Source organism: Siniperca chuatsi, linkage group LG14 (genome assembly GCF_020085105.1).
Source record: "Siniperca chuatsi isolate FFG_IHB_CAS linkage group LG14, ASM2008510v1, whole genome shotgun sequence".
In the NCBI taxonomy this organism is placed as follows: Eukaryota; Metazoa; Chordata; class Actinopteri; order Centrarchiformes; family Sinipercidae; genus Siniperca; species Siniperca chuatsi.
In genome coordinates, this window is record NC_058055.1 from 18,521,010 (window position 1) to 18,547,777 (window position 26,768).

The following is a 26,768-nucleotide window of genomic DNA, read 5'->3' on the forward strand; positions in this document are numbered from 1 at the left end:
TGCCTGACATTAAATAATGTTGTAATGAACAACAATTGACTAACAACTAATGGCAGCTGGATGAAAAGAATTTGTTGGTGGCCTAGAAGATGTTCATATTTTGTTCTTCTATATCCTGAACCATCCAAACAGCCTCAGTTGTTTGTCTATTTCAATAAGAAATAAATGGTGCCTAGTTAATCTTTCTGTGCATGAAACAAAGGTATTCAAAGTAGTTTATATAGCTTTGCATTGCAGAGCCTCTTAGAAATGATTAGCTCATTTCAATCCACATTGCGCTGCCCTGAGAACATTAACTCTTATGTAGATTACGATGTTTTTTCATGGCCACTTTGTCTTTTCACATTTTGAGTTTTCTTCTCTTGTCACTTTTTACTTATAGTTATCATATTTGAAAGATGACCTTGACAGTGTGAATATTTAATTTGTTAAACTATACACTAACACTACATGTCTCTGTCTGTATAGCAGTAAAAATGGCACTGCTCAGTTTTAGCTTCTGCCTCTTTTCAGTGAACTGAAGAACATCAAAACAATACGGATAAATTCCCGTTTTCACTGTTCCGCCATTAACACGGACTGACCAATAGAGTGTCGTGTATCCCCAAAGTGCCCGCCTCCCGCCGCATCTGATTGGTCTACTTGCTCCTCCATTACCTTTCATCCGCTTCTCCCTCCAGGGAATAAGGTAAACTAACTGCGAGGGGAGGAAAAGGAAAGCTCATTAACGCGGGATGCGAGGCGCGCTAAGCCAACCACAAAAAAGTGAATTTGGCCTGTCAGTCTTTCTATTTCTAACTGTTATTCTTTCGAGAAGAGGAGACACATCCGAGAGAAACAAGGACTACAAGTCGAAAACCGCAAAGTGAACGGGAATCAGCAGGTGTGTGAAGGGGACTTTGGTAGCAGCAGGTGCGTCTAGTATCGCTGTGGCTGTTCAGTTTCGGTTGTCAACTGTCAACCTGTTGGTTACTATTTACTGTGGAAATGGTCATAGGATAGCTTTATGAAAATACATGGTTTTGAAACTCTCTTTATAGGTGTAGTTTCTACAAGTTGTAATGCGTGTCGGTAGTAAAATAAACGTTGTCATTTAATAAGCTACCACTGCTCTAGTCCTTGTTTGTGATCATAGTGACTGATTGTCTTTTTGAACATAGCCTATCACCTGTTGGATTGCTACTGAATTTTCTGCAATACCATGTTCAGACTTAGTAGATATATTGTACATTTTGTAATTGTTTTTATATCCTAAAATTGATTTGTTCTCGTGTTGTAAACATTCTAGGGCTGTAGTTTGTCTTTCTCACCTGTATGGCTTTTGTAACGTTATGGCTTTTTAGTTTTTTTTTTATCTTTAGCTATACATGTTCAGTTCTTCAGTTTATAATGGATTACTGCTAAAACATTTAGTTGATAAATATCTATCTTTAACGTCACATTGGGCTCTGGGAAAACAATTTCCAGATTAGTTGATGATGAAAGTGATGGTTAGTTGCAGCCCTGTAATGGATAGTATGGACTGGAGACAAACATCAACCCCAACTACTGTTTTCACCACATTTAATTGCCATTCCCATACTTTCTGTGTTGTACAGTACTTATACAATGCCTGTTGTTTGACAGAACAACATAGTGTTGTCCTTCCTTAACCTTATCTCCTTGCCTCAAATTGATACCTGGCCCTGAATTATGAAAAGGAGGGCCTTTCTACCTAATGACTGGACTATGTTTTATTTAAAGCGGGAACAAAAGGCACCACGGCTGTGGCAGGGTTGCTTTGGGGGAAACCAGACACTGGTGTTTTGTGCTGTGGCTGAAACTGAAGCACTCATGCGGTGCGTTGGTCAGATGGTGGGAGCAGGAGGAGCACACTGGCCTCTCTGTGAGCTGCTCCTGGACGCCCTGCTCAGGCCGCTGACCCGGCTCGACTCCACTGCACCCACAGAGTCTGACCTGGAGGCTGCAAAGACACAGAGTTGTTAGTGCAGAGTAGACCTACATGTGGGTGGAATGCATGCATATATACACACAAAGACTAAGACAAGTGACACAGCAACACAAACGCATGCACAAGAACGCATACATGTATGTGCACCGAGGGAGGCATGAGCAAGAGAACCCAAAAGCATGCATCCACCTAATACATGCAGGTTCCCACATAAACACTTGTTGATCCGAAACTCATCTAATGTTGCACTGCTTGGATAGTCATGCGACGATGGACGGTTGAACTTGACTCACTCAGCGACACACTGCGTGATAACTTGACACAAAGCCAAAACATGCAAGCATTTGGCAATAATACACACATTTGGTGATCGTTGCATACTGGTTGTATGAATTGAATAGGTGGTGTGTGTGTCTGCAGGAAGATTAAAGGAATCCGGAAACAAATGATGGAAGCAAATAGAAGGGCAAGGCTGTAAAATAAGAGTAGGGTCACAAAGCCGTGGGCCATATACGTAAACTTACCATGAAACATGATCTCTTTCTCTGTCTTTGCTGTCTCCCTCTCCTTCCCTCTCCCTCTCTAAGGTAACAAAATAGTGTGTGCACAGTATTGACGTTGTGCTGCACAAAAGGAGATAGAATAATTGTGTATAGTGCAGTCATTTTAGACATACATTGGTTGTGCTGCTGTAACAATACCCGATTTCTCAAACCTTACATAAAGTAAAGACTAAAAATAGCCCTAGTTTGTCGTTTGACTTAGTGGGGCTGGTCGTTGCATGGAACAGTGGAAAATTACTCTTGGAGTGTGTTGGAGTGTGTAGTTTTGACTCGGATGTTTACATTCTTTAGGTGACCTTTTACACAGCCCACATCTACAAGGATGAACTAACTGGTTTTGCAATGTGGGTAAGGTTAGACTGGCACTAGCCAAAAATAATGACATACTAAAAACTTTGTGAAAATGTTGAGTGATCCAAATGAAATGGTAGGATTACACACAACTGATTTGATTTATTTCAGTTTTTTTTTTTTTTAAAAGATCCTAATGATATTCCAGAAATAAAGCAGCTAAAAGGTAGAGGAATCTATCAAATTACCTAACGCTGCTGTAATTAAATCATTATCACTCTGTATGGTGACACTTTGAAGTGAAGGTGTCAGGATGTAGCAGGAACATGTCAGAGTTATAAATCAGTTGATAGCTCGGTGGTTTCTGTTATTCTTACCTGTATTGTTTACATTTTCCCGTAATGGAAGTGTGATCTTGTTGTAATTCCACCTCTTCCTTTGTACCTGCATGATGTGATGCTTTCACTGGCATTGTTGGTTTCAGGAAAAGAAATGCTTTAAGGAAATAGTCTATGTAGTGAATGACTCATTCTAAGGGAAGGGGAATTGAATAGTGTTTTTTTTTTTACAGTGATGTGATTGTCTGGCTGTAATCAGGTACAAGAGAGGATTTGAAATGATATTAAGTGTAAACCACTAACATGTGATTTAAATATAAATCAGCTGTAACTTGTGATCAGGTAGCAACAGGTTTTGATATGCAGTGTTGCAGTAAGAATGGAAGATTTAGTTAATAGGAATAACGAGGGGCAACAGAGATACATTTTAACTCCAGAAGAATGAGATTGTGCATGTATGGTAGAGCTACAAAGACTACAAAACTACAAAAACTACTTGGCAGACCAAAGTCCATCAGGCGCGTTTTTTTCAAGGTTTTGGTGGGTAATAAAGTCAGGCTATTCGGGATGACATATTGGAGTTATCAGAGATAAGGTCAGGACATTGTATCTTTGGATGTTGTTGTGGCGTCTCTGAATGGCTGAAGAACAAAATGAAGACTTTGGAGTGGCCTAGTCAAAGTCCTGACCTGAATCCTATTGAGATGCTGTGGCATGACCTTAAAAAGGCAGTTCATGCTCGAAAATCCTCCAATGTGGCTGAATTACAACAATTCTGCAAAGATGAGTGGGCCAAAATTCCTCCACAGCGCTGTAAAAGACTCATTGCAAGTTATCGCAAACACTTGATTGCAGTTGTTGCTGCTAAGGGTGGCCCAACCAGTTATTAGATTTAGGGGGCAATCACTTTTTCCACACAGGGCCATGTAGGTTTGGATTTTGTTTTCCCTCAATAATAACAAACTTCATTTAAAAACTGCATTTTGTGTTTACTTGTGTTATCTTTGACTAATATTTAAATTTGTTTGATGATCTGAAACATTTAAGTGTGACAAACATGCAACAAAAATAAGAAATCAGGAAGGGGGCAAACACTTTTTCACACCATTGTAAGTAACTGAATATTTTACTACTTTGTTAGATCATGGTGATACTATAACATAATAATTAGGTGTGGTGTTCTGGTTTGTGAAAGTCATCCTGATGTCATGCTCCGTTTTGAAAATAAAGACCTTGGAAAGGTTGACACGACGACGGATGCACATTTTAGAGTGCATGATTGTAACATACAGGTATTCAGGTACGCTTAGGTCGTGTGACATCATTGCAGTAACACCCAGGAAGGTCTCTTTGAACACTGATAAGCAGATCAGGGTGAATGATTTTATTCTCTAGAGTATTTGAGTAAGACCACAGAAGAGGAAGAGAGAAGCCTGCTTAAGATGCCATATTCAAGTTAAAATTTCCCCACACGATTAATAAGTAATAGAAAACAATAGAAGGAAAATCTGAGGTTGCTGTAACTGGCAGGCATGTTGCAATTGGAAATATTAATACTGAAATACCTTGATGTTAAATAGCTTTAATGATAATTAAGATGAAAGCAGTAGTAAGTAAATAAAAAATACTTCAGCATTACATCGTTATGGTAGAACTGAGCTAATCGATGAGTGTACATGTGTAGATTTTTCCACTTTGCTGTCCCAGAAACCAGAACCTTTGGCATCACCATCATATCCATAATCACAGTAAAGACTTTCCTCTAACGTATTATGGCTTTTGTATAGAGGTTTGCACAGCATTTGCATTGTCTGAAAGGCTTTCTCTGAAGTCTATTAATGGCAAGAAAGATAGTTAGTTACCACATAAGTAGGCCTTGCAGTCATTTAACGTACGCTGGCTTGGCAGAGTAATTTTGGATACTTTTATGGGAATTATGACTGTGTAGTTGTTTTCGACAAAAAAGCTCTAAAACCCCCACAGCACGCTACCTGCTCAGCACCAGACAGCAGACAGACAAAATTAGCAACTGGCCAGTGAACATAGTGAAGCATTTAGCAGCTAAAGAGCCAGATGTTTTCTTCAGTTTGTGAAGAGCAAAACAGAGCTAAAAGGAGAGTGAATATTGGACTTATTTTCCTCAGGTGGCCTGCTGGATGTGTAAACATGCAACTGTTTGCTAAAAAGTTTGTCAACTTTAAAAGTGATAATATGTATAATAATATGATAATATGTATAATAAATGTTGTGTTTACAGCTTCCCCAAGCGACCCAAAAAGTTGGTTAAATTTTTTGCTGTCAGTGTTTGGCCTAGAAGGGCAAAACAACAACAACAATTTATTGTAAAAAACAAACCCCCAGAAAAAGTACAACAGAGAGCTTCAGTGAATTATTTCAAGGATGCGGATATATTGCCCCACTTGTTCTTCACTTTTACCAGCACCTGCATGGAACAGGTTGACTCTGGGTGCACACTTTTCCAAGACAGGAAGCACGTGGATTGATTTCAAAACGCTCGTGTTTGTGGAACATAGGCAAAACTATCTCCAACACCACCCACCACACCATTCACAGCCTTTCCAGCTCTCTTTCCCCACCTTTTGTCTAGTGTCTTCTCTTCAGTTGTTACTTCAGAGCTCTTCTCTGCAGGCAGAGCCAGGGTTTTTTTTCTTCCCCTACTTGGGTTTGATCACTGGTCTGCAGTTGTGAGTTACTGTCAGATCTTCCTTCTTTTGTCGGGGGAACAGAGAGGCCTCTTCAGGTCCTATAGAGCCGATGGTGGAGAAGGAGACAAATGGCTGACAGAGGTTGTCGCTGGTTAATATGAGACGCCCTGAGGGCAGTGTGGAAAGTGTGTATGGTTATGTGTGTCTGTCTGTCTGCCTGCCTATTCTGGTTATCTGACATGACCACACCTACACTGTTGTATGGCCCTATAGGACCCTCATTGGGATATGGCAGTGTCATATGTCATGTGTGTGAGTAACCCATTTGTACAGGCAGCTTTTAAAAATATAGCTAACTCCTTTTCCCTACTTTTTGGGAAATATAGATAGACAGAAAATACAATTGTCATAGCAGCAGAACACACTGCAGAGACAAAAAATATAACTCTTTAATGCCATAGAATAGTTAAAGGTGTGCTGTGAAGTTCTCAAACAAACATAAGTTGTTTTTACATTCAGTGTTACCTTATCTTTGAGGTCTAACTAACGTGTTAAATGCATTTTATTCGTTGCAAAACATTTGCAAAGCAACAACAGTTTGTTTAGTTAGCATGAGTAGCAACAGCCACAATGGCAGAACAACGAAAATAATGCCACCTGCAGGAAGTCCATCGGGAAAAATCCAAATTCAATCCAAATCCAAAGCTGCACTGCTTGACTGAAATACAAAATCATCACTACACTGATCACAGATTCTGACTTTTTTTATGAATTTTAAAATGCTGATGTTGAGATAATCAAGTAAGTCACAGATGCATCAAAAAAAGGGGCAAGAGAGGAAGAATACAACTTTTTCTGACGCTGTTGCTGTTTCACTGTTTGGACTGCAGAGCAACCCTTCATACTTTGTGTGTGTTTGAGAGAGAAATAAAGGAAGGCAGACAGACTATGGGGTGTGTGTGTGTGTGTGTGTGTGTGTGTGTGTGTGTGTGTGTGTGTGTGCGTGCGCTGTACCTCCATAATACACCGTGCTAACAGGTCTGCTGGAGGGCCTTCTCAGGTTTCATAGCCCCTGATGAAAAGGTGTGGGTGAGGGGTTGTCACTGAGACTTGAGCTGGCCACGGGCGTAGTAATATGGCTGTGATATTGACTAATAAAAGAGGCATTTACAACTGTCTGACATGGCTGGAAGTAGAGGCTTGATGTCTTTTTTTTTGTGCCTGTGTGTGTCCAGTCAGAGCTGGAATGGCCTCGACACCTGTGTTGTTATATGAGGACATTTTTTGTTGCTAAAATAAAACCGCTTAATAAATTAATATTAGTGAAAAGCAGCGAGTCAGTTAATTAGATCACATGACAGAATTTTAAGTAATTTAGGGGTGAAATTAGTCGATCAGCAACTATTTTGATAATTTTTCATGCAAAAGTAGTGAAAACATATCAAACATTCTGTAGTTCCAGCTTCTCAAATGAGAGGATTTGTGTCCTTTCTTTGTTTTATATCATTGAGAACTGAATTGTTTTTTTGACATTTGAGGACGTCACCTTGGTCCAAGCTGTGATGGGCATTTTTTTTTCACTATTTTTTGACATAATTTTTAATAGACGATTAATCACTAAACAGAAACATAGGTTGGCAGATTAATCAATAATGAACATAATCGTTAGTTGCAGCTCTAAAGTAATTTCAAACACATTTGTCTTAAATTTTGTCTGCCAGTAATGGTGCTATTTAACATCCAGTCAGATTTATTCCCATTGGACCTTTGAGACCAATACAAACTGACTAGAACGAGCCAAAAAACCACAAGACAAATGTAAAACCTGCATTCAGCCAAGACGTAAGGTTATATATATTGTGAATTTAAATGCATGGGTATATTTTTCATTTGAAATGGCTTAGCATCTTACGAAAGATTTATGTTCCCCCCAGTAGTCATACCAGTGCTTCCTCAGCAGCACCACATCTGACTGCCACACCATTTTTTTCTCCCAGGTTACAAAGTCCAGAGTGTGTTGCACTGTTTTCTGGTGAAGTTTAATCTCTGTGTGATTTATTTTACAGCATTAAACCCCCCCACACCCACTTAACCACTACCCCTCCTACTCTGATCCCCCTCTCTTCCCCTGCTCTGAGGTAGGAAACCTGCGCAGTAAAAGGAGCCCATTGTGATCAACTCCCCAAAATTAACCACGGTGGCAGACTCAGTACTGGCAAACACAATAGAGATTAGAAATCACTTGACTCCTGAGCGTGATGATCAGTACTATTAGGTTACTGTATACGTTTCAAAAGCAGGACAATTAAAAGTTAAAACCGAGTGTTTCGTGTCGACAGAGGCATCGATACAATGGGAGATCATCTACAGCCTACAGTCTGTAGCCTGAGGTGTAGGTGGGACTCAGTAATTATCAGCACATTAGACACATTTGTTCTTTCAGTAGAGCTCCGACATGTGTTCTGTTGTCAAATAGGCCGAGATGGAGGTGGGATGACTGGAAAATCACGATCCAATTGGTAATAGTGCTGCAAGCTAACAAAGAACTGCTGTGTTCCGGATAAAATAATAATTTTCTTTTTCATTGTTACATTATTTTCATTATATAGCTTTGTGCAGCATAAAGCAAACTTCTCAGAGGAAAAGCGCTTACCCAGGATTACACAGTTTGAGAGACTTATCAGCCTGTTCAGGGAAAACTGTTGTTGGCTGTGTTACATTGATCATCTGCTACACAATGGCCTGAAGATGACAAAACTAGCTAAATGTTAACTCCTGTGTCCACCTGGAACAGATTAATTAAATGTCAAAAGCTGTTGGTGCTTTAATGCCAGAAAGATGTTTTTCCTCTCTATGACAAAGCTGAAGAAAGTACATATTATTATAACTGCTTTTTACCAGTGTTATTTTTAAAAAACAATTTGCTTTACTGGTTTAAGTACAGTATGTGGGCATGGAAAAGCCATTGAGAAACATGTTGAAAGCTGAGATCTTTGCACTTTAAAATTTAAACCTGCATTTTTGCTTTTCTAGCACTAAGCTGTCCGCTAAATCAAATTTATTCTAGGTTAATTTTACATAAAAATTTCCCCGTAGACTTGATGTGGAGATTGGGAGAGTGAGAAGCAGGAGAGAGGAAATAGATTACTTGTTGGTCAGATGTTTGGCTCAAAGAGAGCCAAGATTTTTTTATAGTTATGATGGGTGATTCTTTTGAGCTCTGTTGCAATATGTTGATTTAGTAATAACATCTGGTCAGGGGTCATCCTAAGCAATTAAGATTCTGTTGTTAAGGCTGAGCTAGTTCTTATTTGCATAGCTTTTGGTTAACATTTGGTGATTTGTTTTTCTATGTGACGAAGTCAGAAGCCTAAACCAAAACTTCAAGCAATAAATTGACCTTGATCCAACAAAGTCCACTTCAGTGAGGATATTTCACACTTTTGCACATGAATAGGAAAGCTGAGGCGACCAGAAATGGCAGGTTTGGAGAAATCAGATACCTTGAGAGATGTGAGCAAGCCATCTGTTATTTTGTGTGCTCTGGGCTTTTTCCATATCAAATTGTGCCTCTCAGGGTAGGAGGCAAAATGTTTTCTGTGGTCTGCTCTGGACCAATCAGTTAAAATGTTGTAGGTGTTTAACTCAGCATCTGTCTGCAGGGTACATTTTCCAAAAGCTCTTGTTTAGACAAATAGAGACCCAAAGTCTGACATGAAGTGATCTCTGATCAGTAACTGTGATACTGTGAAAGCAGTAAGTGATTTTTCAAGAAACTTAACCGGGTAAATAAATGCAAAGTAAATATTTTCCCCAGGCTGTAAATTAGCAAAGTAGATCAGGTGAAACTCCAATAGCAAAAAACTGAAACTCATCTTTCTCTGTAGGAAAGCTGTCAGTACTCCCCTCACCTGCTTTAACCTTTGTCTGTGTCTGAGGAATGAGTGGGAGACAGAAGTGTAAATAGAGGAGAAAGAGACTGAGTGAGATTTGATCCTAGGCTGTCAAGACCAATACATTTCTGGATTTTGAAAAACGGTAATATGAGAAAGAATCATTCTGCATGTAAGGACACCTGTTACTCACAAGACATCTTTTTCTGCTTCTGCTTAATTATAGATCATCACTTCCACTTGGATTAATCTGCTCGGTCTGTTAGGGTGGGTGCTCCTGATAATTTGCACACTGAGAAAACAAAAATGTTGACAGTGTTGGCCACTTTTTATTTTACATAATTTCCCCTGACATTGGGAGTCTGTTAAACTGACCGGGCAGGTCACAGTGGGTGAGCACGCTCTCCTCAAATAAATTAACAATTTACTTTCTCAAGTACATGTCTTGGCTCAGATCTGTTGTTGACTTCAGCGGCATCCATGTTGGGGTCAGTGGGGGAAGTGAATCTTAACCGTTCGCCCTCACACAGTGTCTCTGTCTGCCTGGCAGGTTCTTTTGCAATTCAAATCTCTAGAGAGCAAATGTTTCCCTGTTGTCCTGCTGCTGCTGCTCTACAGGGCAGTGTATCGTGTATCTGGACTGTCCTTTTCATGCTTCTTAAAGCATCTTGGCAGGTATAAAAGGAGAGATTAGAGGCATGTCTGTTCACTTTCATCACGCCATATTAGATAGTGGACAATGACCCAGTTTCTCACACCTTATCCTATTTATCCTCACATTTCTCTTTGTTTTCTGCTGTTTCTCCTTCCTTACCAGACATGATGTCACAGACATGCCCATGTAACAGCAGGAGCTCCATGCATGAATGACTCCTGCTGTCAGTAAGCCTTTTCCTCTGGCGTCAGTGACTATGTAGAATTATGTTTGTGTGCTGCTGTTTGTAGAGCAAGAGATGAATTCTGCTGGTCACCCATTAAAGTGACCACAAGGATGGACGCATGACTGAAATTCACTCTGCTTGTTGGTTCAAGATTTTTTCATCTGTGACTGGAGGAAGGATCAACATAACATGGTTTTTGTTTTTGAGTGTGTGTTGATTGTATTTCAAAGGACCCATGGAGGTGTTTTCAGTTATTCTGGCTGATTAGAGCACTGCAGGTTCAAGTTAGGTGGAGCCTATGCCAGGAATCACATAGGTCACCAAACTCAAAACAAAAGGTGCAACAGAAGAGAAGTGAGTCGGGCACAGTGTGTAAACATTAAGCAAATAGAGCAAAGGGCCCTGAGAAGTGCTCTAATCAGGCAAAATAAGTAAAAACACTTTTGAGGGACTCCATGGATATGAATCGCTTTTATAACTGAGAAATACATTTATTTGCTTTCTTACCAAGAGTGATCAATTTTTCTGTTTTTGTACAGATTAAGATATAACATGTTAATTTGTCAAATTTAGAGGTGCTGGTGAGCTAAGCTCACTGTTTCCCCCTGTTTCCAGTCTTTATGCTAAGCTAAGCTAATTGCCTGCAAGCTGTAGCTTCATATTAGCCTACAGACATGAGAGTGGTATCAGTCCTCTGAATAACTGCATTTCCCAAAAAGTCGAACTATTCCTTTAAATGCCCTGCACACCCATGGTATAACCCCACGGGTGATTTTATTCAAACTGATTAGACCTCTTCTTTGGGACTGTGTCAGTGTGTGCAGGGTGTGTTTGATGGACCTCTTGTTTACTCATGCTATAGCTTTTTGCACTAGTTAGAGTGGGAAAAATTACACTTTTGTCATTCTCATGTTGCGGCCAGACCAGATTTCACCAGGCCAAATAGAACCTTCTCACGGCAAATTTTGACTTGTCAAAGCAGGAAAATTACAGGTGTTAATAGTAACATTAACAATGGCTGCACTCCATTAAGTGTCCAAGTAAGCCATGTTAGTGAGTGAGCATGCATGGTACCAGAGCCCTGAAACTGGCATACCTAAATGGAATGCAGCCGTCATTAATGTTATTAATTCCACCTGTGTTTTTCCTGCTTTGACAAGTCAAATGTCTGCCATGAAAAGGGTCTGTTTATTGCATGCTGAGACAAAATGCAGGCAGGACATGAAATGGCGTGGGGAGGGTTTTAAGGTTAAACTGAAGGAGCTAGTCCACAAAGAAAATCATATAGTTTCTTATCAGTTATTAAACTCTGCCACTTTCCTTGCACTCACTGCAAGCAAGCAGCTGCTTGTATTATTTTGCTATGCAGTTCTATAAACAACGGTATAAACAATGAATATTTTTCGAATAACCATACCACCCCATCTCAAACTGGAGAGCCTTGTGATTTTGCATGTGAAAATCAAATATGTCTTTTAGGTCTTTTTCACAGCAGACATTTTGACTTGTCATTGTAGGAAAAGCACAGGTGTTACTAATAATAATTAATGATTGCTCTGTTCTGCTCAAGTGTCCCAGTAAGTCATGACAGTGTGACAGTGAGCCAGCAAGGACAATACCAGGACCCTGTAACCAAAGCAGCCAAATAGAATTCAGCCATCATTCATTTTATTAGTCACACCTGTGCTCCTCCAACTGTGACATGTCAAAATGTCTTCTAAAAAAAAAAAAAAAAAAAAAAAAAAAAAAGTCCTATTGAAATAAATGAGGAACTAACTCCAGTGTGACCGCAGCATTATCAGTGCATGGAGTCTGATGACCTCGCATAGTTTCCAGCACAGATCCATCCACCTTCTCCTGAGCAGGACTCTAATCGGTGAAAGTAACTGAAAACACATGTATGGGTATGCAAGGCCCTTAACAAAAGCAAAGAGTGGTAGTTTGGACAGGTGTACTGTCACTTTGCTTGATGCCTGAATCTCGGTGTGCAGTGGGTTTTTTTTTTTTTTTTTTTTGGTAACAGTGGGGGGGTGTGTTTACTGTTGGACACTGGAATGTGGGTTTTTCCTTCAAAACAAGTCCCTGTATAGCTTCCATTACATTCTGTGGTCTAAAAATGTCCATCATTGGCTGTAATTGCCTCATATTAGATGGGTCTAGGGGAGCAATAAGGCCAGACGAGGAATGCTGTTGTCTTTGAGCTCAGCAGGTCATTTAGTACTGTAACCTGACTTGGGCCACTCCAGGAGGTGGAACGATTACGGGAGGGGAAAACACCCAGTTCTAATTATGTAGTCCGAGTGTCTCAAAGTGAACAGGATAGTGTGTTGATGTAGAGACGTAGGATTTGTGTGGCTGCAGAAGGACAGGGATAAAGTTTTGTGTGTTTTCCCATGAAAGATGCTGGTGTACAATATCTGAAACCCAAGGCTATAGACTAACTTCCATCTGCTGCTGCAAAATGGATGAAATGATTATATGAAGAAGACCTAGTGTAGTCAGATGAATTGAATAACTAAATCTAAGGTCTACTCTGTCATTCAGTGTTACTGCTAAACACTTATTGGCAATTAATGCGTTCATGATTGGTGCTTAGGCGTGCCCTTGGCACGTCGTTAATCTGGCACTTCTTCCCTTGCATATTCCCCTCACTACAGGATTAAATATCTAATGTCATTATGTAATGGGTATTGAAACTAAAACTGTGAAAAAGCCTCAAGATATAAAATAATCAGGATGTCTTACTGAATATGACATCCAGGCCTGTTATTCCTGCCTTTACGTGGCCAGTGAACATTTGAAAGGAAAAACAAAATAGAGCAGTGTTCGAAACTTTGGATGGAAAAAAAAGGTGACTGATACTCTGACAGGAGTTTCTGATACCTTTTGAGCTTGTTTCTCTCAAAATAGGCTTGTAGAGAAAGCTGCAACGATTAGTCGATAATGAAAGCAATCGTTAGTTGCAGCCCTACTTGTAGGAAATCTTAACTTCAACTTTTAAATTAATATCACTCTGCAACAAGTACCACGTTCCTTTATTGAATGTAACCCCACAGGTTTTTATTGCTGTGATCTTCCTGAATGCACAGTTGTTTGTTCCACCAGGAAGTGTCCTGTAGACTATCCTCTTATTCACCTGCCGTCTGCACACGGCAATAGATGCCTTGTGAGATCATTGCACAGATGAATATCAGTTATATAAGTGATATTTGAATACAGCAATGTACTCAACCTTTTGAGCACAAATGACAATATTTTCAACAAATAGTGTTGAATATAAGAGCCAGTAGGCTTAGTGTTGTGTGTGAACAACTAACTATTTGCCCAATTGGGAACTAGAGGACTAGTGATGCCATTGCATAGTAACTACACTCTGTGGCTTGATTTGTGGATGTGTTAGATAAACAGAGCATTGAGTAACTAGCTGAAAATTTTAATTTTTGAATAAGATTTGTATATTTTGTTTTAAGCCATAAAACTGAGGGCTGTGTACTGAATCTAACAACCTGTTAGCTTTACCAGCTGTACCTGCTCTAGCTGCTTATCAAGCACATTCCTTTCCATGTGCCTTTGCCAAACAACCAAACCAGCCAAACTGTTAATGATAAGGCATCAAGGGTCATGAGTGCCACCATAAAGTGTCAGGTGTTTGGCCTGCTGATAGATACTGTCACCATGTGTGCCCAGTACAGATAGTAGATTGTTTTATTTTATGATTTTTATATTGTTAGTTGTTTAAAATTGTCAGACAAACTCTAAAGTTAAGTCTCACTGTCTGTCACTTTCTCTTATTTCTCGAGGACCAGAAATTGTGTGAAGAAAGCATCAACTAAGTCACTGTCTGCTGGTATTTGGTTATAAACCAAAGTAATGGACACATTAAAATAGTGACATGATGATGGAGCTAGATGAAAATTTAAGGGATCATCAAAGTTATTCACCTCGTGGTGGTGCTAAGGGAAAAGTCAGGGCATCTCCAAAGTCGTCAGGATACATCCTCTGGGAATCATGAATGTCTGTACGAAATTTTGTCCCAATCCATCTCACAGATGTTGAGATATTTCACAGGATAATTGACAATGCTTCATTACTAAATACATCCTACAATGTGTAGAATATCAAAGATTGATTAAGAGACGCTTCCCTGAAGGTGCCATGTTACACAGAGTGGTACACATTTTGCTTATACCTCCAGATTTTCTTTTCATTATATTGATTTTCTAAAAAACAACATTAATGCTACTGTATAAATTCATTTCCATAATCACTGGGCACTGTACATTAAAATGAGTTATTTCCATGCCAAACAATGAGATCCTCAGAGGGAGTCACTTATACAAATTGTAAAAAAAAAAAAAAAAAGAGAAAGGACCAGGTCATATCATATGGCCTTTATGCCACACCACTCTGTATAAGGTGTGTTAAGTCCATTAACAGCTTTTGCCACGGATTTTACCAGCATTAATACAATAAATACTTGGAAGGGGCAAATGTATACCAGCTTGCACAAGGATGCCATTGTTCTCTACTCTGTTTGCAGTAGGACTTCTTTGCTTAGCTTTATTTCTTGTCAGCCTGACATTTTATGAAACACAACCTGATGCTCATTATGTGTTTTCATTAATGCCACTAAATCACTTTGTTTATTAATGGCATTTGTCCTCATGTGGTCTTTCACACAACCAGTATTTGATCTCGATATTAGCATCTGCAGCATTGTTTTTGTTTTCTCTGTTCATTGGTTAAAATGATTTTTTAAAAAGTACAGTTTGAGTGAGGTAATACAGACCCTTAATCATAAGCTAGAAGTCACTGTGAGATGAATTAATGATTGGTTACATTACAAGAACAGTACATGTACTGTAAAGTCAGTGTCTTCCTGGGAAGTCTCGTTCTCTGCGCTAAACCTCATGTGCTCCTGGTGAAGTCATGCAGTGTCATGGCTGACGCGATACCAGCTCAGGGCCCACCATGGGTGAATTCCTGCATCTGTTAGGTGTCTCTGGTCAGCTGGTTGGACCACAGCTCATTATATAAAAGGACAGCGATGGTTACTGCAGCCTGGTAGGGCAGACACGGCTATAGACAAGCGATAACATGAGCTGAGCTAACTAGTAGTGACTCTGATGATGAAGTACCCCAGTGCGCTCTGGTACAAAGTAGTTAATACCCCATATGTAAGATGGTAATACACATGTATTGTATGTAGAGATGAAACAATTAAATAATTAATCGAACAGCAGAAAATTAAATGGCAACAATTCTGACTATAGAATCATTTCAGTCATTTTTTTAGTCCTCTATGACAGTAAATAGAAATGATTTGAGACTGCAGACAGTGTGTCTTTAGGGAGTCCTGAGAGATGCTGGCTGAGCTATAGGAGGCACTGGAGACCCAAGAACAAGGATAACATTTTTCCGTAATGATGGAGTTAGTGAGACTTTTCCCACCTTTGAACAGGAAGTGGGTCATTTGTTATTGTGTGTTTTTTCTTTTTTCCTGTGGTGTTTGTCCTCAGCTTCCTGCCGCGCCGTCTCTTCTTTCTCACTTTCTGTGTTTTTTCTCCTTTCATACATTCCTCGCCCTGGCCCTCTTTTGTCACCATGGCTCCCTTGTTGTTGGTGGTATCACACATTTGCTCTGAATAAGGTAATCCCCTGCTTTGTAGAGATGATGTAAGATGCTGTTGAGCCAGTGAAACATGTGATCCTCGAGCCTTGAGGTCGGGTGTGCCTTGGGCCTGGGTCACCTGTGTACTGACATGAGACGTTACCACCTTGCATCAAGAAAAGTGTCAAATGCATGGTATTTCTTCCGCAAGGTGCTCACAAAGTGCAAGACACACTGTTTGCTGCATAACTTTTTATTTCATGTACAAACAAATGTGTGAGATGGCACTTTGACAGTGTTCAGTTTGGTATCCGGTTCCTGGTAGTTCAATTTATAATTGTCCTTTTATAATCATTTCATATCTGACTTTGACCCAGATCAGTATGTTCTCAGATTTTAATACACATACCTGAAAAAGACTGAAGACTGAAAACGATGCAATAATGATAAATTTGCATGGCCCATTTTTAGACCAAGCACACCAACACACAAACAAAACTCTATGGCCTGCAGCCTTGTACTATTCTAGTGCGGAGGAATTCCTACAGTATCCAGTTAAACTCACTCACATATTGCAGTTCTCTGGGGGTCCTTAATACAAAAGTAATTGTCTTTTCAGAAGCCACTTGAAAGTAATGTGAAGTTTATCATTCGCTGTGTTCATGAGGCATGATGCAGTTCCTGGTTAATGGTTGAACAAGGAGGATACAGAATGCTTAACTGGGGGTTTTTTTTATAGCAGAGACTGTTATTAATATACTCGTATTGACCTTGTTGCATTGTGTGTGTGTGTGTCATTATGTAAGCATTAATTGTTTAACTAAAAGCCACATACAGATGGCAGGGCTGTTAGCAATTTACAATCCATGCAAATACAGAAGCAGTGTTTTTAGTTACAATTGCACATGCGCGTATTCAGTAGTCAGTTTCTTTAGGTAGTTTAGTGAAAACGTCAATATTAAATCAGGCAGACTAAATGTTAATATTTTCAGGTAATTATTTAGGCCAGATCAGTGCAGGAATGCAGCTTATTAGAGTGTGACAGCTTGTCTTGGTCAGCTATAGATTTTAGACCCTGTTGTGAGCACTGCCCAGCAACACACAGCCACAGTTTCTCTCCCCTGCACACATAGACATGCTGAATCCCTCTGTCTTTTTCTGTGTTTGACACACACACATACTGGAGGTGTATGTTGGTGATAACACTGAAAGGCAACACGTTTTTCCCTTTCCCGTTGTTAGATGCTATGCTCTGTTGGTGCTCAACACCCGACCACTTCCACCTTTTCAAAAACAACTTCCTCTTTGTTTCTGTTTGATCGGGGACAATGGGAATGATGTCTTTAAGGTCCTGTGGGAGACATGAGTCCAGAAGTGAAACTACTGGTCATAGTTTCGAGAGCCATGAATTGTCTGTACATCATGAGCCAGATGTCTCTTGATTTAAGTTACAAATGTTACAACATTACTCAAAATGTAAAGACAGAATAACAGCAGTACGAAAATTAAAAATATCTTACAGTTGTGGGCCTGGCTTTCCTCTGCTGTTGTTGCCAAAGTCATCTGCTGCGTTGGCTGCAGTGGTCTGTGTGACTGTGGGGCAAGAGGGGTCTGTGACCTATCTGTGAGCATGACTGGCCGGCTGGCTAGCTAGCTACCCCCACAGGCGTTTGTGGAGCTTCTCAACTCCAACAACGTTGGAGCACATTTTTGATTCGCCATCAATTTTTGTAAAAACTGCCAATATTCGAAATCTTGTGTATTGGGACAGTACTTTGGGCCACAAAACATGACGTTTCACAAAAACACAAGTACAGACAGATTGAGAAAGGTCCATTGTTTAGTTCTTGACTGTCTTATTTAATTTGCCATGAATTCTGGGTAAATTAAGACATGGCTGACTGAGCAACCACGTCAAACCACTCAGGTCCGTTCTCTACAACAGAAAATGTTGGGGGAATTCAACAGTTACAAGGACATTTTCTGGGAAAATTCAGCAAACAGTGTAACAATACAAAAAACTTCCAGTAGTAAAACCTCTCTCAGGGCTCAGTATTTCTCCTAACTTGTCAGTCAGGCTCAGGATAGTTTCCTTGAGCAAATGAAAACGACTGATGATGTCCTCACTTCTGTATATTTCCAACACGGTATTGCGGCTACTAAAAACTCCTTCCCTTGTCATTGCTCGCTCCACAACATTGTTAGCAAACGACAAATTATGAGTCATGTTTTCTGTCATTCGGCACCACTGGTCAGCAGGTGTCACTGACTATTAGCATGGAAACATGAGGATTAAAATAAGTCTGTCTTTATTTTTGTGGAACTTTATTAGACTAATCGAAGAGCAAAATTAAGTCTGTCCCTAACACTACAGACATGTCTAAAATATCTTCTATATCTGTGAAACCAGTCCTGAACACTTACAGTAAATGGAATGCAGCCATTATTAATGTTACTAATTACACCTGTGGTTTTCCTGCTATGATATGTCATATGTGATATGTAAAAGTTCTGCAGTGAAAATGCCTTTTATTAGTTGTTTCTGAGTTCTACTGAGCGGATCTAAAGTCTTGTTTCTTACCGGTGAATGCTTCTGATTGAGAGCTAATTTTTTGAGGACATGACCAATCCACTTAGCTCCTCATCAACCCATCATCATCTTTATCAAGAGACTTAGCAGGGCCAGCGGGGCTAACAAGCTTATTGGTTTTGGCATGCTAGTTGGTTGGCTGGCTACCATGGCATCAGCCACTGTAGTCCTTGAATTTCCTGCTTGTCTCTCGTCTTCCTCTCTCTCTCTCATCTGTGTCTTATTTCACCTTTAGTTCTTGTGGTTCTGTCACATCGTTTTATCTTCCTGTACTCCCTGTCTCTGTCTCTTATTCTCTATCTCTCTATCTTTTCCTGCCTTGTGCGTCTCAGACGCCTGGTGGTCCAGTCCTCGTGGCTGCATGGTGAAGGTCATGCTGGAACACATAATCACCAATGAAAGACAAAAAAAAGAGAGAATTTAACACCCCCCTCCTATCCTTCATTCCTCCCTCTCTCCCACAGCCTCACCTCGTGTTCTCTCTCTAACTCATTGGTTTTATAAACTCTACCAAGAGTTTCAGCTCAGATTTTCTTTAATTTGGCACCTTAAAAACTAATATCGAAGCTACAGCTGCACATATGAATCATACAATCTGGTTAAAATGCATATCCCTCCCTCTCTCAGTCCCATATACATTTGTCCATCACAAAGAAAAGTTATGTTGTCATCAGGTGGCGTCAGCTACAGCAGCAGTAAAACCAACAACATTACATTACTCTTTGCACCACTTTGTCTGACACAGTGCTAACAGTAACAAAAACTGCATAGCTGACAGCCACAATAGAAAACAATAGAGAGGGCAACTAGGGTCTTTCTCTGATGCTAGAGTTTTGAAAGCTGATGGTGTCACTGAGAGCAAATTTGACCCTTGCAACAGACAGATCAGTGTCAAACAGTGTATTTAAATGCTTACTATAGTATGGCATTCTTAAATCTTTGCAATTTGTGTGAATTTAGTATTATATTTTCATTTACTGATAACATACTTATCATTAAATCTTACTGATGTAATAAACCACACCATCTGTCTATTAAAAGTTCAATTTTAACTGTTCATATCACAAACAGACATTGTTTTATCTTTATCTGAAAAGAGGTCAATGAGGCAATTACTAACAAAAGGTTTCTTAACTAAATTACAGTAATAATGACCTTCATATCAGTCTTACTGCAGTAGTGATTACTAGAGATGTCTGCAGTTGGTAAATGATTAGCTGTGTAACTTCTTTATAACTGTCATTAGCAGGGGTTTTAAAGAATAGAAGAATACAGAGGAGACTAATAGGTGTTAGAAATAAGAGAGAAAGGGTGAGGGATAGTTAGTCTTTGTGACGTTTTTTTTTTTTTTGGGGGGGTGGAGGCTGGGAGGTCACCCATCCACCCACTCTCCCCACCACCACTACCCCCTCCCCTCCTCGGTCCTCCCTCCTGCCTTGGCTAGTCTCCATGTGCAGGGCTCAGGGCCTTGGGAATGAATGGCGCCCGAGCTCTGCTCCGTCTTTGAAGCCAGCCAGGAATGCGAGGCCTCTTTTTTTCTCCCCTCTCTCTCTGTTGTTCAGGCGGCCGGCAGCATTAGCAGCTATCTGCGGCAGTGAAATATTCCCTCCGCTGCGCTCATTGTGCATCAGAGAGCCGGACGTCATCGGCTGGCCAATCAGTGGCTCCCACTAGGCAGCCTCGGGTCTCGGTGGGGGGAGAAGGGACTCGCTAGAAGTCTTCCCTCTAATATCTAGCTCTCCTGGTTACTTGGTCTGGTCCCTCTTTAGAGGAAGAGAGATTTTGAATGAGAATGAGAAAGAAGGACGGAAATCATTCAGTAAATCATTATTTAAGTTGAAACTAAGGAAATTTATTTCTGTTTCAGATGGAAATCAGGAAGGTCAGCAACTTAGACTCAAAGTTTGGGTGAGTTTTTCTATTTTTCTCTTTCTAACAGTGCTCTCTTAAGTTAGTTATAAACTTTTTATTCAAACCAGTCTGCAAGTAGTTGATCTCTGAGTAGTTCCCAGTCTGCCTTGTGATTGTTGATCCAGCCTTCCAACTTGTGTTCAGCTTTCCTGCTGTCATTGTTCAGTTCTCTTGTCTCTTGTTGTTGTGGTTTGCGTGTGAGGGTATTTGTCTGGGCCGGTCACCCTTTGCCTCACGCTCCCGCCCTCCCTCTCTCCTCTCTGTACATTTTGTCACTGCCTGTCCCCTCCATCACTTCCACTTGAGCGCTCCCCTGTTTGGGAGCCTCTCTCTGTTCGCAGAGGGAAGAGGAGGGCTGGAAACCACACACACAGACACACACAAGGAGACACACCAAAGATTAGAAGGCCCTTCATAAACACATGGAATCCCCTTTAATACTGTAGTTTGAAAGGCTCTTGGGAGGTGGGTTTTGTGTGTATGCAAAACGACCACCTAGGATCATCTTTGATTTAGGTTTTTCAGCTCAGCCAACGAACTTGGCAATACTGGGAAAACTTTGCTCATTGAAATTGATTATAAAGGAGTTAGTTATTTGTTGGTTAGGATAACTTTTGGTTGGAAAAAAACCCAAACAAAATAAACTAAATCAGCTGATTCATAATGATGCACAACTTTTCTTGCTCTTCCATCAGTGGTGAGGCCCAACTTTCATACTGCAGTATCAAGAGTTGATTTAGTTGGCTTGTCTTTGTTTTACTGGCAACACTGACCTTTGTGTATGCATGACAGGTATGTAGCTTCAACTTGATGACACCGTCATGGAAAGGCATGCAGGTCATAGAAGAGAGAAGCCTACATTTACTCTGTCATCAGAGTCCACAGTAAAACCAAAACTTATCATTAACTTGCAGAGGTTGGTTTCTGTACTGAAGATGATATTTTGGATAGCTGATGTTGACAGCAGGTTTCAATGTGTTACAAAATTGTAGGAATGTTATCCCTAGAAGTTATTAAATGCTGTGTACTTTTACAGCGAATAAGGAAACTTATGTAAAATGTACTAGAGGAGTTTGAAGAAACCCACCATAGACTGAAGACAAGATTTAAATTAATTGGTTTCTGGTCATCAAAAGATTTATCCCAGTCAAAACGAGTGGCCTGTAGAGTATGGGTGCTGCAGCAGATTCAGTTTGAAAGGCTCATAGAATATTGATGAAGTGGTATTTGCAAGTATTTTTATGGGTTGATTTTGCTTTAATGTGTCTCAGTTGAAAATAAATTATTTTTACAGCAAAGGACAATATAATCAGCGCAATCTGCAAAACACTACATTTTCTATTACAGCATAATAGCCTGTAAAGGTTTCCTGATAAATTGATAATAGTCTCAGTCATAGTGCTTGTGCAGTTAAAAGAAAGTTTAATCTTGCCCAAATCGTTACATTATAGGCACTTGTTTGACAAGAAATAGGTAAAGCAAATGCTTCAATGTCCCAAGAATAATGTGTAAAGGTAAAGAGTCTTTACGGGCCGCAGTGCTGTATAACAAGGCATTATACATCTGTCACATGACTAATCCTGCCAGATTTCTGTAGTTCCATATGGAATTCCTGACATTTTTTCATGTGTGTGCTGCAACGTGCACCGTCAACCTCAAGGCCCTTAATCAGAGGCCTTGTTGATGCAAAGCGGCAGACAGACTCCTTCAACAGGTGTTTAACTGTACTGACCTACAAAACCAAGCTGCACTAAACTGTGTGAGTTGTAAAACATAAAAATGACTTAAAAACGTCTTGTACACAAAATGCTGTTAGCATCAACTTTATAGTGTAAGAGGGAGGTGATATCATTTTTGGTTAAACCATTAAACCAGGCAGAAGTAGTTACTGCTGTGTAGGAGAATATACTTTGAATTTCTTAACCTACATTGCTATCAAGTTACTATTTTGTCTAGACACACTACAGCAATTAGGCTAGTTGATTAAGAGAAAAGAACATTAATCTGCAACTATTTTGCAAAAATATGTAAAATGTAAAACATTCTCTGGTTTCAGCTTCTTCTATTTCTATTTGCTGCTTTTCTCTGTTATATATCATTGTAAATAAAATGTTTTTGGTTTTTGGACTGTTGGTCGGACAAAACAACAATTTGATGATGTCACCGAGGACTCTGAGAAAATTTTATTTTTTACAATTTTCTGAAATTTTACAGACCAAACGATTAATCAGTACTTTACAAGCGAAAAAAGATTAAACATAAGGAGGTAAAACTCATTTGGAGTCATAATTAGGACAGTTAAAGGATTTCCTCTCTCTGTGCTGCCATGTACAAGCACCTCCACCCTGCTGGGTAGGCATTAACAGTTCTCTACTGGAAAAAAGAAAAATTGAAAAACATACACAAACAAAAAACAACATTTTTTTTCAGTCAAGGGGTATAGGATTTGTCTTTACAACTTATAACAGATGGAGCAAAATGTCTCACCAGAGGAATTTGACCTAGAAATACCAGGCAAAGATTTTTCACTGATGACTTACTGTTTTCTAGCATCTTAATAGTGTTTGAGCAGAAAGCACCCTGCAAAAATAGCAACTTTTTTCCACAGATATTTTCACAAACACATAGTTGGTGGAGAATTTTCTTCCATGCATACAGTGTAGATGAGGGATGAAGGTCTTTTTGGTTGATGTGGGGATGTGTCATTGACCTAGTGGACATGCCAAGTTGACAATCTGACACAAACGTGTGTTTGTGTTAAATTGTCATGCCATTGCAAAGCAGTCAAAACAGCTATGTAATGGGATGTTTGTGAAGACTACACAAAGCCACATGAAATATTGAGTATCGGTCAGTTACTGTAAGTTTTTTTTGTTTTGTTTTGTTTTTTCTGTTGCTGTTTGAACAAACATTTTGTCTAACTATTTTATTTCTCTTGAGCAGTCATTGCCAGATGTATGACTGGAGCATGAGTCCTAAGTCAAGATTTCAGGCTGATAACCAGTCTGTGCTGTGTTTATGTTTTCTCCCCCAGGAGCTGCTGAGCAGACCATTTCAAGAGGCTTTGGATAAACAAAACGGAGGCAGGAAAATGACCTAATTAGCAACAAGCGTGACGAACAACCTGGTGCAAATGTGTTTGTGGTAATTTCCCCAGTTTCACCCGCAAGGAAGACACATGCATCAGCGCATATACACGTACAACATTACAAACCCTGCCCTTCCCTTCCTGCCATCCGCCCCAGTCCTCCATGGATTCCTACAACTTCCACTTTGAGAGAATGAGCAACGTGGACCTGCATCCTCTGAGCCTGCCTGTCAGCCGGCTCTCCCCAGCCAAGTCCAATAGCAGCATCGCCGACCAACTTGCCCATCACCAACACGGCAAAGGAGACTCTGCCTACAGCTCTTTCTCTGGCGGGTCCACTGCCCCAGACTACCCCTCTCCCTTTCTCTCAGACGACCTACAGTCCAACTCCTTCAGCCACTATGCTGATCTTAAGTATGTAAAGTCTGTTTACCACCCGACCCAAGTTTTGCAGTCTGACTCAAAGACCATGGACCAGCTCTATCGCTCTGTGGAAGCTATCTCACAGCAGTATCGCAACAATACCAGCACCAATGTAAACCACCACAACCAAGGTAATGACAGTTTCCATACCAACAACAAAGCACTATCTAAACAAGAGGTGCCTTTGGGGGCTCCGTCCCAAGGTGCTTACCCTCCTGTCCGTCCTCCTCCAGTCCCAGAACGCCTGGATAGTTTCATAGCCACAAAAAACTTGGAGAACAGCAGGGTCCACCACCACGTTACTGAGTTTAAACCCCAGCAGCCACAGCCTCAACAACAGCCCAGACCACACAATCGACTCCATCCACAGCCCCATGGTCTGAATTCCCCAAGACCTGAGACGGCTAACTCAGATACAGGTAACTCAAGCTTCAATTCTGACCCAGTGTACTCAGTTTGGAGGGGCTCTCAACAGCAACAGCCACAGGCCCAGCAGCCACCAAGCTACCGCCCCCACCTCCAGCATCATGACCAGACCAGAACATTGAACCCAGAATACCTTTTCATCACAGATAAGAAAGCTGCCTCTGAGCAGCAGAAGTCAACAAACATCCTAAGCCGATCACCTCCCCAAGACACAAGACAGCCTGAGCACCTGAAACCCAGACAGCCCTCAAGCAGTGGTGCATGTAATGGAGACCATCACAACAAGACCAGTGGTATTAGTGGCCATTTTGAGAGTCAGCGCAAAAGGGCGCACTCAGCTCATGATTGGCTTGGTTCAGAGCCAACCCGACCTGCCAGCCCCTGGAATGCTAGTCAGAGTTTTATCAACAGCAGCATCAAGCATAAGGGTCAGTTCTACTTTGTCACGGGAGTGTGTAAACTGTCTGAATCTGGTATGAGGACACACTCTGCATCTGTGTGTGGGTCTGAAGCTGGGAGTGAGAGCTCCACTGTGTTGGACACTCACCGGCTAAGAGAAAAAGAAAGATGCCACAGCACAATGGATAATTTGTTTACACCTCTCCAAGAGAACTCTCGCACTTCCAGTGGCATTATTCCAGATGAGAGAGAGGCTTTCCTTTCTGTGTCCCAGGGCAAGGACCTGTCCTCCAGGAGCCAGGATCAGGAGAATCGCAGACTATCCATCATCTCGACACAGTCCTCTCAAAGCTTTGACACCTTAGAAGAAATTGACATGATGCAGAGTCGAGAGATTGGCCGACACACTGCCAACAACCCTATATTCTACTGTGGACCTGACAGAAACTGCCCACCACATTCAACCACACAAACGAAGGAGGTCGACTCACTGATAAGCAATGAACAGCCCAACCACCCCAACCGAGTGGAGCAGGCAAAGAGAGGGAAACGGCAGCCCTTGGGGGATGTAGCCAGCGAGAGGATAAACAAAGAAACAACCCCGCTTCTGTACCACCTCACCGGAGCCAGCAGGTCAGCATTACAGCCTAAAAAGGATGCTAATTTCAATATAAAAGGCAAGGAAGCAATCCTAAACAAAACAGGTCATGGAGACATGGCTGTTAACGATAATGAGAGACCTCCAGAAGGTGACACCAGCAAGAACGATAGGGGGGAAGTTATCTCTGTTGCCTGCAACACCCTCGATGACTCATTTAAAAAGTACTACAAAGAGAAGCTGAAGGATGCCCAGTCTAAAGTCCTAAGGGAGACGTCATTTAAAAGGAGGGACCTGCAGCTGTCATGGCCACACCGTATCAGGCAAAAACCTGAGCTGAGGCCTACAGTGATTCACACTTTCTCCTCATCACAGGACTCTGAGACTTCCACAGACACACTCACTCCCTCTGTGACCTCTGAGGAGACAGAGAGGGGGAGCATAAAAGAAGAAGTCAGGGAGAATGAGAAGGAGATGGACAAAGAGACTGAAAAGGAAAACGGGAGACCAGCAAATGTGGCCCAGCCCCAGGTAGCACGCATCGGAGGCAGGAAGCGATTGACTCCACATCAGAAAAAGATGTGCTACTCCGAACCAGATAAACTCAACCAGCTTGGTGGTGCCCCCGTCCACTCTGCTTGCCGCTCCTTTGGCAACGAAAGTGACAACCTGTTTGCAGCTGAATGCGAGGGAGAGGAGCGTGTGCAGCAAGGAGAGCAGGGGCTGGTTGCAGCTCGGAGGAAGATGTTTGAGACAAGAGGTCGAGCCCTTTCAGCCTCCAGCGCTTCAAAGACGAACTTAAAGCATCTGCAACACAAGGCTCTGGTGGAGTACATGGAGCGTAAGACAGGCCAGAAAGTGGCTGAGCCACAGCAACCAGCACCTCAGTTACCACCTTCATCCAGACAGAGGCATTCTCTGGGGGAGAAACCATTTGACTGGGGTCCCAGGCCTCTATCAGGAAATCATGAAGGCAAAAACACCAAGAAGAAACTCCACAGACCCCACTCTGCAGGCCGCATCCTTGATTCCTCCACCAGCTCCATCAGGTACAAAAGAGAAGCAGAGCCAGAGAGCAAGAAAACTTGTTTGATTCTTTTTTTGTTGTATGGATCAAATCAAACATTTTAAGCATTCTG

The 26,768-nt window shown here is 41.0% G+C and overlaps 1 protein-coding gene across 5 annotated transcripts in view; it reads left to right on the forward strand.

Moving 5' to 3' along the window:
* Positions 1-657: 657 nt before the first annotated feature.
* Positions 658-26,768, forward strand: part of shroom1 (shroom family member 1) — a 35,057-nt gene continuing 8,946 nt past the window's right edge. Inside the window, exons 1-3 of one of the 5 annotated variants that reach the window (XM_044223582.1) lie at positions 658-912; positions 20,652-20,692; positions 23,730-26,678. In XM_044223582.1, coding sequence (XP_044079517.1) covers positions 23,947-26,678 — 2,732 coding nt within the window. In that variant the 5' untranslated portion in view covers positions 658-912; positions 20,652-20,692; positions 23,730-23,946. The remainder of the gene's footprint in view (positions 913-20,651; positions 20,693-23,729; positions 26,679-26,768) is intronic. The other 4 variants (XM_044223578.1, XM_044223579.1, XM_044223580.1 and 1 more) reach the window with 4 other exon arrangements.